At 40.4% G+C, this 12,749-nt stretch overlaps 1 protein-coding gene across 1 annotated transcript; it reads left to right on the forward strand.

Moving 5' to 3' along the window:
- Nucleotides 1–270: 270 nt before the first annotated feature.
- Nucleotides 271–5,165, forward strand: LOC107193116 (PH and SEC7 domain-containing protein 1). Its single transcript, XM_015582513.1, has 11 exons — nt 271–345; nt 700–1,897; nt 2,266–2,498; nt 2,601–2,794; nt 2,877–3,069; nt 3,155–3,324; nt 3,543–3,759; nt 3,849–3,993; nt 4,505–4,648; nt 4,847–5,022; nt 5,118–5,165. Exons 2-11 carry the CDS (start codon nt 713–715, stop codon nt 5,134–5,136), a joined length of 2,676 nt encoding a protein of 891 aa, XP_015437999.1. The 5' UTR covers nt 271–345; nt 700–712; the 3' UTR covers nt 5,137–5,165.
- The last annotated feature ends 7,584 nt before the right edge of the window (nt 5,166–12,749 follow it).

Consider the following 12,749-nt stretch of genomic DNA (forward strand, 5'->3'; position numbering starts at 1 on the left):
TCGCCTGTTATCACCTGGACAGCCGGCCTGCGACGAGACGGACACCTCGAAGATCTCTCACGAGGCGGCCACCCTCGCGAGTAATCCTCGTTCCGTGTCGTCGGGCAATGGCGAGGACACGGACTCGAGGAAGACGAGGACACCGGAGCTGCCGGTCGGTTCGCCCCACGAACCGACTGGCGCGAACCAATACGCGACCAGAAGCAACGGTTCCTACAGCGACGCGTCCGGTTCGTCCGAGCTGGAGGCGTTGCTCCCACCTATCGACAGTTTCAAGGAGGAGGAACGAGCCCAGTGGGAGCCTCTGTCTGGCGAAAAGTTCAACAGACAGAAGAATACGCCTAGGTACGTCTCGCCATCTATCCCATCAGAACGTGTCGAAACGATGAGAATGATGGCGAAACGAGAGTTCGTCCTTTGGGTATATACAGGGTGAACTACGAATCGTGATCAGTAGAGATTACTCGGTTATTAGCAGACCGATCGGAAATGTTTTTATCGGGTATATATTTCGTTCTGTGCATTGGAACACATGTAATGATATCTACTGATCGCAATTCGTGGTTCACCCTGTATAGAAAATAATGGGCTTCCAAAGTCGGGAAGTTTCTAGCCAGTCAGCCAAACCTGGCAGTATCAGCCAATCAAGGAATATCTGTACCGATCAGAGGTGTGTAAAATGGGTCCATTATGACACAGGTTCGAAGCCTACATGATGACCGGCGATCTGATGCTGAACTTGTCGCGCACCCAGCAAAGCAGTGGCCTGCTCCCGAAACACCAGAAGAAGGTCGACTCGCTGAGGTACAACAATCATCACACCCACCATCACCATAATCACCACAATCACCACCATCATAACTCGGTACCCACCAGTCCTAACGAGATGCTGGGCCATCACCGTGCTTACAAGTGCACCGGTTCGAACTCGGCCAGCACCTCGCCGGTCGGGATCAGCAAACGCGAGAGCGTCCAGTGCCCGGGCCAGGGGGACGCCGGCAAACCGAACGCGGCGAGTTTCGGTTACTCGAGCGGTTTCGTTCGTACGTCGCGCTCCGAGGATCATTTGCAATTCCAAAAGGACCCGTCGATGAGCGCTGTGGACATTGACATCGACGACGACGTCACGTCCAGCTTGAACACCCTGTTGGACACACGGCCGGACAGTGGGCAGGGCTTGTCCAGCGAGCGGATCGTGTGGACGTACAACGCCCCGGTCAGCTCGCCGTCCGCCTCGGAGCGCACCTCTTGCTGCCAGAACGGCAGCTCCTCGCAATCCTCGTCGAGTAGCTCCTCGACGGAGGGCACCAGCCCCCAGCGTTCCTTGTCCCCGGCCTCCCCTACCTCAGTCTCGTCCTCGGTCATGTCCTCCAATTCTGGATCCCGTAGGTTCCCACCGCCGGTACCCACGGGCGCGAACGCGACAGCCCTGGGCCCATCCGGCGACGGTACAAACTCCTCGGCCTCCGGGCTTCATCCGACGAACGGGGACCTAAGCCAGTCCGAGGCGATCAGCAACATGTCCAGCCCCGACTACAACGACGAGGAGACCATGGACATACTCAGTGCCCGCGACATGATGGTCAGTGATCCGAGTGACAGTGACTCGACGATACTGGCCAGCGAACCGCCCCAGAGAAGGCTGAAGAGCAACACGACCTCGTCCACGCCGACCGGCTACCAACCAGCACAGGACACGTCCGAGCACAGGATAGTGATACAGGTGAAAGGACCGGAGAAGGAGTTGGCAACTGCCACCGCGCGAAACACTAGTCCCAGACAGAACAGGAGACGCGGGAATCCAAGCAATCCGGAACTCGTGCCCGCTGCAACGCCACAGAACACCGTGCAACGGTCCGCCGGTGGCAATGTCACTCCCGAGTTCGTTGGATATCAGGTAGCGTTTTGGATTCTGGGCTTGGACCCCTGATACTTGTATAACTTGGTGGTTTTAGGGTGAATCGATTCGAGTGTCTGATGTTTTCAGTTTTATTTAAAGAACTCGATGAAGAACGGTGACTATAGTTGGAGGGAAATCAGTTGATTGTCGAAGGCTAACCATGCGCTAACTTCACTGTAGGCTTCGGTTACGCCTACTGAGCTACTTGATCACGCCCACCGGTTCAGTTGCCCCCACCCTCTGTACCGTTTGGTCACGCCCAACTAAATTCGTTCCGACTATACGTCGCTGGTTTCATCGATAATTGTCCAACTCCGTTCTCCAAGAGAACGTGTTCCCTTTAGTGGTGGGCTGTTCGTTTCCAGGAGTTGAAGGAGAGCGAGGACGAGAAGGAGGCGCTGAATCTTTGCGGCTACGAGGACAAGTACGGCGCGTCGCCGCCCCAATCCGCCGATGAGGAAAGCGACATCGAAAGTTTGCACAGCTTCCATTACAGCCCGAAAGCGGTGGACCTGCCGTCGGCGATTCGACTGGCCAAGAGGCTATACTCACTGGACGGTTTCAAAAAGTCTGACGTCTCTAGACACCTTAGCAAAAAGTACGGGACACCACACTTGAATCAGAATCTCCGAATTCTCGCGGTTGTTGCAGGTCACGCCCCCTCCCCTCTAACTTTGATCCTCCTTTCTCTCGGTTCCAGCAACGACTTTAGTAGAGCGGTAGCCGAAGAATACTTGAGATACTTCAGCTTCGAACGGGACACGCTGGACGTGGCTCTCAGAAAGTTCCTTGCCCAGTTCTCTTTGACGGGGGAGACCCAGGAAAGAGAGAGGGTCCTTGTACATTTCTCCAAGAGATTTCTCGACTGCAACCCCGGCGCTTTCAATTCTCAGGGTAAATCACATCCTCTTGGTCTGCTAGTCCCGCCCCCCCCCCTTTTTTTTTCATGATCTTCTAACTGGAACTTCCTTTTCAGACGCTGTCCATACGTTAACTTGCGCCATAATGCTGCTCAATACGGATCTGCACGGTCAAAATATCGGCAGGAAGATGTCGTGTAACGAATTTATAGAGAACCTCTCGGAACTGAACGACGGCGATAATTTCCCTAGGGAGGTGCTAAAGCAGCTGTACAATGCTATCAAATCGTTCCCCTTGGAATGGGCCCTGTAAGTTCGTTCAGCTGGCGGATCTTTGGAATCATCGTGGTTTTTATTGGACGGGTTCTCATTGATAAACGTGTTGTTTATTCAGGGATGAGGAGGGCGATGAGGCCGCGAATCAGGCGATGCAACAGGGTGACGGTCCAGCTATATCTGGAACCGGGAATCCATTTCTCGACGTGCCAAACGTTACGGGTGCTACGGAGTTCAAGAAGGGTTACGTTATGCGAAAATGCTGTTACGATTCCAACGGAAAGAAAAGTACTGATCTCTTCTGTTTATAGTCCAATACGGAGTCTCACAAATTTGTTCACACAGGGCTATTTAGTTTGATCTTTTTGAATATTAGAATTGGGTAAAATAGACGACAATGATGGGGGGAAAAGTCAACAATATAAGAATAAAGAAATAAGCCACATTTAAAAAAATTAGTTATATCTGAATGAATTTGTGAATCATTGTCACGATTTTTCTTTCAGCTCCGTTCGGGAAACGTGGCTGGAAGATGTATTATTGTACATTGCGAGAACTTGTATTATATTTGCACAAAGACGAGCATGGCTTCCGTAATGATAGTTTACACAACGCCATACGTATCCACCACGCGTTGGCGACAAAGGCGTCGGACTACACGAAAAAACAACATGTCTTCAGGTTACAGACCGCTGATCAGGCAGAATATCTCTTCCAAACGAGGTGACCCGAATGAAAAAATTCTCACCAAGTCGATGACAATACGGGTAAAGTTGTTTAAAAGTTGTATAACTGGAGCTGTTTGTTCCCAGTGATTCCAAAGAGCTGCAGTCGTGGATCGACACGATTAATTTCGTGTGCGCAAGTTTCTCCTGTCAGCCGTTAGCCGGGGCGGTCGGCTCCCAGCGAAAATTTCAACGACCCCTGCTGCCCTGCAGTCACACGAAATTATCTCCTGTGAGTAGTGTCCGAGCGACAGAGAACCCGTTTAACCCTAGAACGCCCAAAGGGGGAGTTTATGAAATTTGCATAAAAAAATAATTTTTTTTGGGAGAAATATGTAAGAAACGTGGGTTTGAGAAGCCCCCCCACTCCCGAGCATTTACGTGACAGTTGGAGGATCAGGCGTTCTAGGGTTAATGAAACGGCGTCCGACCGTGGAGCCACGTAACGGATATAATCTGTGTTCGTTGTTTCTTTATTTACAAGCCTTCCTCTACTATCCCCGAAGCCAACCTCGTTCTCTAATGTTTTCGTATCGTCGAAACGGAATACGGCATTGACCAAACGGGATTATCCCTTTCGGACACGAGATTTAGACGCATCTGTACAGAAATCAGTAGTGTATCATTTACATGCGTATATAAAACCACCAGAAATGTGTTTCCGCGTGTTCCACATCCCACCCGCCGCCTCCCCAAAGCGTTTAGAACTGACGATATCACGGATTTTTGACCCTGTTTGTCAGAGAGAACAGTTACGGGACCACGAGGACAGGGTTAACAAATTAGAGGCCGAACTAGAGGAGCACAGGCGGCATCCACCTGAAAGGGGGGCGAAAGCACTCACTGTACAAAACTATAAAGAAAAGGATGCCTATCTGCATCACGAGGTAATTACCGATGGCATTTAACAATGTAGGCAGAGTAAGTAAAGATTTCACAGAATTTCAATACTCCCATTAAAAAGTAGCGTCTTACCCTCTTGCTACTTATTGGTTCCAATCCTTCGAGCTCCAAATCGAAACTGTATCACTCAATCAACTATTCTAATAATTTCTACGTTAACTTCTCTGCCCTCTGAATTGCAGCTGAAGAGGTACAAGACATACGCTTACTTGTTACGGTCGAGGCTGGCATTTACCGAGGTGGAGCCGTCTTTGGTGGAGAGCAGTATCGGCGAAGTGGACGAGGGAAGCGGGGCGCTGCTGAACTCGGACGTGGCGTTAGTACCGCCGCCGGTACCCGATCGACCCGCCATAAATAGGTACAGTTACAGGGCTGCCATTTACAACCGTAATCTGCTAAACGGTCAGGACTACGGCGGGGACATTGGTTGACGTGTGATGGGTGTCTTTTCAGCATGTGTGGTCTAGTCTGACCTGCGTGTACGCAGGCCTAGCACAGGCACCGGCTGAAATTTGGAAGACATATTAACGAAAAAAACCTAACCGATGTATTCCGAGACGCATCACTTGTTAAGTACTTGTACATCATTGTGTACACCGTGTACTCACCACCATTCTCTTTTAATATATTTAATCGTGGTTTTACCAACGGCCATTGGGATACCCGGGTAGTGGTAGCATTCGTACGGCGTCAATTAGCACAGCAGCGTTTTTTTTTAAGTATCGCGATGTCCATTTTTAACTATCCTTTCTTTGTACACACATTCGATTGATTCATCCGTTTCACTGAAAACGGCGATTTTGTCGATTAGTTTTTATAAGAATGTTCATTATCGTGCACAAAAGCCACACGAACAAAGAAAACGGCTGCTGTCCTAAACGCCCATAACTCCAGGCCGGTGTCACAGACTGGTGATTGGGTCACAGAGAGTTTTCACGCCTAACTCAGTATAGTGTAAATGATTCACTAATTATACCCAGTAGATTGTTAAAGATTTACCAAAGACTTGACAAGGCCCGATTATGATTCGTGCCTTGACTGAAGATAAGACCAGTTACGTATAGAACAATTCTAATAGCCAGACGTGTCAAAAAGATGGTGTTCAGGCGTTGGAGAGTATCGGCATGAAACGGATGATAGCAGTAACCGTCGTTCAATTATTCGCGTAATAAGACTACCTGTATAAAAAAGAAACCACAAAAGCAGACGTTAACCAAGTATTAATTTGACATAAATTTCAGTAATTCCTGATATCAAGTGGTAAGAGGCCCTTCCGCTAGGGAAAAAGTGGCGTAGGGAAAATTATTTCAGTACTTGAATTAAATTTACCAAGTGGTAGGAGGCCCTTACTCTTACGCCACTTTTTCCCCTAGCGGAAGCCGAGTTTGCTCGCGATGGTACACTGCCGTTCATAAGAAATGTATAATATATGACGTAAATGTAACAGAACATTACATATGAAAGAAAGAATTTTGGGGATATTAAAGCTCTACGGGCAACACTTACGCTGACATAAAGTAATGAATATCGCCCAAAAATATATAATTTTTATGGAACATTCCTTCATACGGACAATTTATCCCCAATACTTTTGAACGGCACTGTACATTTGTTACCAGAAAACTCTAAGTACAGTTTTTCATGGTTGAATCACCCTTTCGTAAATATATCATGAAATTCAATTTAATTTTCTCGATATCAAGAAAATAATCCTGTAATTAAATCATTGCTAGATAGTCTGTAAACAAGTACAATCGAACAATTCCATGGTACTTTGTTACTATACCGAACTGTGTCTGTCTTCATGCAAAATATCTTATTCAAAAGCATCCCTTCGTGCTTCTGGTTTTCGCTTTAAGTTCGCTGCTCTAACATTTTCTAACGCAGACTAGCTCGCGCTGGGATTCGTGGTTGTAAAAGTAACATATCTGCTTCTTCTTGCTACTTTTAAGAAATTCGAAGTATCGGCGTAATCCCGCGGGCTCCCAAACCTGATTTCTGTGTCGTTCCACGAGCTTAGATCATTCATGAACTGTTTTAGGGCATACATCACAAAAAAAAAAAAAGAAATGTGAACGAACATGATCGTTCTTAAAATTTATACGACTGACTCCAAGCTGAATTCTGTTTCTTGTTGAATATTATTATTTATCGGTTTGTCAAGATGGAGATTGACCCGAAGATCGTTTATAATGATGTTTTATATTTCTCTATGGTCAAATTATCCGAAAGTATGTTTGTTCGAATCGTGTTACGTTGTTACCAATAATTGTACACCCGAAGACTTTAAGGAAAGTCTGGCGGGAGACGGTTCAGTATGTTCTGATGTTTCAGTTTTATGTTGTTGGTTCACAACGAAGGCAATTGCGTTAGGGGGTAAGAGTTGAGGTACGTTGTGGAAACTGAAAATGGATGAAAAGTATTTACGCGCAGGTTTAACAGATTGAGGATGGCAGCCAGTATCCTGTTTTTTTTTTTATATTGTTAATAAGTATCATTCCTATTTTTAATATGCTTGCTGATTAGATATAAATTTTTTTTGTAGAATATTATACAAAAATGAAATGACCTTCTACTAAGTAGACTCTCTAGTAAGTCGCTTGCATCATGTATTCATGTTTTATTTATTGTAACAGTATAACTCACTGGAGAGTCACGTTGGCCATTCACTTTTATCGATCACGATACTTGGTTCCATTAATTGATCATGTTAGATTTTTTTTTTTATTGTTTATCGTAGTCTGACCTTAATGGTTCACGCCAATCAATCAGGGTCAGTCAGGTCATGCCATCCTAAATATGTTGAATCCCTATTATGGCACGGTGAAACTGTGTATCAGCCATTTTACAACTGTAAATGTACTATATATTTTTATATTTGGTGTATTTATCGCGAACGATTCTATTTGATCTGCGATCCTCGATTTCTATGCGTTTTGCGGTCTGATGATGCTCGACGAATAATATTTAGCTCTGCTATACGAGATGAAGCAATTTTTAATCGTGTACACGTTTTTCTGTGATCGCGCGTCGCTTTTGTGTTCTGTAAATTGGTTGATACGTGAACGAGCAAAAAAAAAAAAGGAACAAGAACAAGAAATAAAGCGTCACTCGGTAGTAGTTTAGTGAACGAAATGTAAACCGCCAGGGGAAAGATCGAAGATCGTTTCGTTTCTCGTAAAAGGAAATTAATATCGCAGATAGGAGTACGTAGGCCTCACCTTATTCTAATCACTGTTCTGACATTACGTTTAGATGCATAACAGTAGCAATTTATCGAAATTATTCTAGCCTTTCTGAAACGACTTATACAGTACCGTATATATATGTATATATATATATATATATATATATATATATATATATATATATATACGTGTATGTATATACTGTGTACATATATACAAATATACGTATATGTATACGAATAATAATTATTCTTGCATAAAAGTATTACGTAATAAGCCAAATGCTTTATCGAACTGTTATAAACCGTGATGAAAGAAGTTTAGTATTTTTACCGGTACGAAAAGCCTGCAGTTTTCATATTGTTCTTTTTTTTTTTTTTTTTAATATAACAAATGTACTTTGTTGTTGACACTTACGTTTGGTGTACGACGTGTATTGAAGTAGTTAACTCAGAGCAGTTGACATTTCTTAAAACTACTCCTTTTATTGAGTAACTGTTGCTTCGAGCTGTCTCGAAATTGAATTCATATTGAAGTGAAAGCATTTGTAAATATTACATAATTATTTTATGCCGACATATTCTGAATCTAATAAACGAAAGCGACACTGTATTCTTGGGAATCCGGTATTAGGGCCCACTAATTACTTTCGTTTCAGTTTAAGAACGAATCAAAAGTTACAATTTTCAGTGGTTACATTGAACAACGTTCATCTAGCGATTTTGGTATAATTTTTCTTTTGTATTATAAATTGCAAGCATCCTTTTACGGCAGATGTTTCGACAAAATTTGTTGACTAGTCGGGTATTAGCATTTTCTAGATATGGTTCCTGTATATCGTATTGCTGCTCAGTATCTAAGAGACTATTAATTTAAACGTAGGCTAGCAAAATATATTTCCTTACTTTTGTATTTTGATTGTAGATAGCTGCTTCGATTCTCTGTTTATAATATTTTCATTGACATCATCCTTTTGTATCGTTCTCGAGAAGTCGTTCACTACATCTAATCATAGTGTATACTAGACCCCTTGTACATAAAACTGTATTATATGTGGATAATATAACGATTATTATAAACTATATAATGCTAATGGCAATAAAGATATACATTCTCCAGATTACATAAATCCACAAGTTTCATACGCAGCTCCCAATGTTTCAAATACCAGTAGGTACATCTAACACAATATATTATTGCATTTGCATTTCCCTTTCGTTGAAGCTGCATGCAACGCACTCTTATGTTGTATGTTATTTAGAGCTGACTACAGGAGTGCACAAGTGCCGAAAGTTCTGTATACTGGTTGCACATTAATTTTACGTTTGGTGAGCAGTGTTGATTGCATTACTAACGATTAGTGCATTGAAATTTTCTGCTATTAGCACGGTCAGAAGCAGTTTCTTATTTAACACAACTTTCTAGGTATGCATGAACTCCGAACATTCTTGCTAATGCATTTGAATATATTAAGTCCTTGCTAATACGGTTTCTATTACCAAGTTTTCAGCTGCAGATGAAGTTCTACAAACCAGCATGAATACTACACTGTCACACGTTAATCGCTACTGCTCATATACAGAACTTTATAATATTAAAAAGTACACTATATGTATTCAAGAAAAAAAAACTATACTTACATGTATTCAGTTCTTCTGTTCGAACTCTTTGCAGGCACAGACTGAGATATGTTACTATTCAAAAAATTAAGATTGTATACAATCTTTGCTGACAATAAAAGAAAACATAAATAATGTAGCCTAGTATACCATGTCTTTGATGTTATATAACATTGATTTTATTCTCTGTTAATAAGGTGCTGCATACATCTTGTGCCTTCAAAGAGTGAGAATGCATAAGCCATTCAGAAATCAATCTGATTAACTCCAAATTGAACAAACTTTAGTACGATTTTAAAAGTCTTTATGACGAATGAAAATATTTTAATCCTTTCGGATTTAGTGCCATGAAATATTAAAATTTTAAATTAAATGGAGTTACTGATATTGGATGCTGAAAAATTCGATACACAGATGTGTGCATTTATAAAAAGCATACAAAGAACAGTCTCTTTTATTTCGAAATGTTTTATTTAAAGACTTACATAATGATTGTGTTAATTTATTCCATGCAACAGGATTGAGCCAGTGTCATCGTGAACGAAGTAAGCAGGTGATCTTCAAAACTGTTCCAACGTGCACCGAAGTTACAGTATTTAAGTTTTATAATGAAAATTTGAGAGAGATTTTCATTTCATAGGACACTTTTATTCCTATATGTCAGATTGGTAAGCAATTGTTTTCATTTGTTAAAAAAGAGAAAGTGAGAGGGAGAGAAAGAGAAAGAGAGTAAATCTGTTCTCAGATGAGAAATAATTTGATGTATGAAACTCATTTGGAGTAAAATCACAAATAATGAAGAAACCAGATTTTATTTTTGGACACGTTTATTTTTCTAATGTTTTTCAAGGGTAAAGCATTTAATGTGTTTAAGGTTCGCTGCATTAAGAAAATTGCCAGAGAGATTGTAGATCAAACAAATTTTATTACAAGTGATACTTATTCAAATTCAGAGATACTTCAAAGATTTAAATTACAAAGTAGTACTAGTGGTGCCTCGAATAAAGCCTACCTAACGAACGAATGAAATTTTCTAGTTAATCTTTTTGTAATAGAGCAGCTCGAAAAGTGTTCCACGAGACCTAACAATAAGCTGCTGGGAGAAAGTCTCTACATCCATCGAAGAAACTTAACGTTTATGTTAAGGAATCACTGTAAACATAATTTCACACAAATACGTCTATGCCTACAAAATATTCAATTGACGTGTGGCGTCGAGAGGACGAAGTGAACTGCGTAGAGATGTAATATTTAACAAAGTGAAAAATGATTTCCGGACACGTTAGAGTTAAGGTACTCCGGCAATCCTAGCTAAATCTGTTATGTTTAGAAATAATATACAATATACAATCAACATCAATGTATACGTTAGTAGCCTCCAGTACTGATCAAGTATAAATTTCACGAAGCTGTTCTCTTTTTTTTTATAGTGGACATTTACAAAAAAAAAAAAAAAAGAACGCGACACCGAATATCATCATAGTACAGAAACTGTTTTCTTTTTTATGCGTTGTACCCTCGTCTTCGTACTTATTTTACGCTTAACGTGATAATTCCTCGATTGTACATACGTTTACTGTAACACGCTAGATCGCCTTTACAATTATATCGTGCATAAATGCCAAAGAATCGCATTTAAAATACATTTTTTTATTACAATGTATATCATCTTACTCGCATTTACACGTTCGTATATCCGCCGATTACATTGCTCGTTTTTGATATTTTGTAACGTACTGCTCTCTTTTGCGTTCACAGTTTCGCGAGATACGTTTAATCAAGTATATAAAGCTCCTGTTATTTTCCCCGTTTTTCTTTCGTTTTACTTCAATTGCACAATTGAACTTCTCGAAAACTCGGTTGTATTCGTTCTGTATAAACTGAATAATCGCGTCCCTATAGCCGAATACTCATTGTACATATTCTTTCAACATCTTGTATTCCCTCTTATAATAACCGAAACTCTGATGAATGACTGTGCACTGTCTGTGTGTACATGCGATATTATTCCTTTGTAAATATCACTTTACAATTATGAGAATAAAATTGTGAACATGATTCCCTTTTTGGTTTTCTTAGTCCTCGCCACTAAAACATATTTAACTTCGGATCATGTTAGCACAACGTTTTATACTTTAATAGAAAGTGTATATACATGGCTTAAAATAATTGTTTTTCTATCATATTTCAAAATGTCACTAGTCACATAGGGCAAAAATAATTTTTTGAAATGTATCTTTGATGGACCTTTGCATAGCTCTTTTAAAAAATACATTGTTTTTTAAAAACGAAAGAAAATGATTTCTTCTCGTCGTTAAGTCGTTTAGATACAGAATGTTATACAGTGGTCATAAAAAGTATTTACAAAAATTTGTTTAAAAATAACTTTATAGATCGTTAGGTTACATTATTAAAATTTCTATGTCACATTAGTTTTAATGTAGTAATTTTGCAAATAATGTACTATTCATTATAATGTATTTTATTCGTTTCTATATAATTAATATAAGAGAACTGTATGTGCAAATACCTTTTTTACTCGCTGCATATATTTACATGACAATATACTTTTAATATGAATATTCTTTATAGAGAAAGGCTGTTTAATATTTGCATATACATCATCGACAGTGAATGTTGGTCATTTTACCTACCACACAACAATATAGATATATCGTATTGCACGAAAAAGGTATTTACAAAAACGAAGGTATCAGTAGATTTTGTACGGATTTATTATCATATAATGAAATAGTTATAATTGTATATAATTCTAAATTAGATACTGTTACTTTACATAATTCATCTGGTGATTCAAAATAACATGGATCTCTACTTATGTACAGATACAGTGCAATGTATATGCAATAATAATTAATAAACGATTTATATTACAATATCGGTCAACTAAACGTTGACTCTACTCAACATACAAAGATACAAACTTCCTGTATACATACACACGACCCATAAAATTTATTTCGCAATTATTCCGCGTCGTGTCTTCGAGAGTGTCCGTAATATACAAGCGATCAATGTTTCTATGTTTTGTAAAGTAAAACTAATATTGTACAACTTTGGAGGAATGTTGTGATGGCATAGCACCAACTTCACTATGAATCAATTAGTCAAACTGCAATGGCACTTTACAAATTAAATAATGTGTCTATCATATATATATATATATATATATATATATTTATATATTTATATATTTTTTTCTTCATGTAAAACCTACCCAATAACGTAGTAACAATAACAACGGTGGATCGAGCTCT

This window comes from Dufourea novaeangliae, unplaced genomic scaffold, assembly GCF_001272555.1.
Source record: "Dufourea novaeangliae isolate 0120121106 unplaced genomic scaffold, ASM127255v1 scaffold493, whole genome shotgun sequence".
NCBI lineage: Eukaryota > Metazoa > Arthropoda > Insecta > Hymenoptera > Halictidae > Dufourea > Dufourea novaeangliae.

Bases quoted from the DNA above. Each gene is read 5' to 3' on its own strand.
- LOC107193116 (XM_015582513.1), top strand. From the start codon at position 713: ATGATGACCGGCGATCTGATGCTGAACTTGTCGCGCACCCAGCAAAGC. The intron at 1,898-2,265 runs GTAGCGTTTTGG...GTTCGTTTCCAG, and splicing joins CCGAGTTCGTTGGATATCAG to GAGTTGAAGGAGAGCGAGGA. The intron at 3,070-3,154 runs GTAAGTTCGTTC...TTGTTTATTCAG, and splicing joins TTCCCCTTGGAATGGGCCCT to GGATGAGGAGGGCGATGAGG.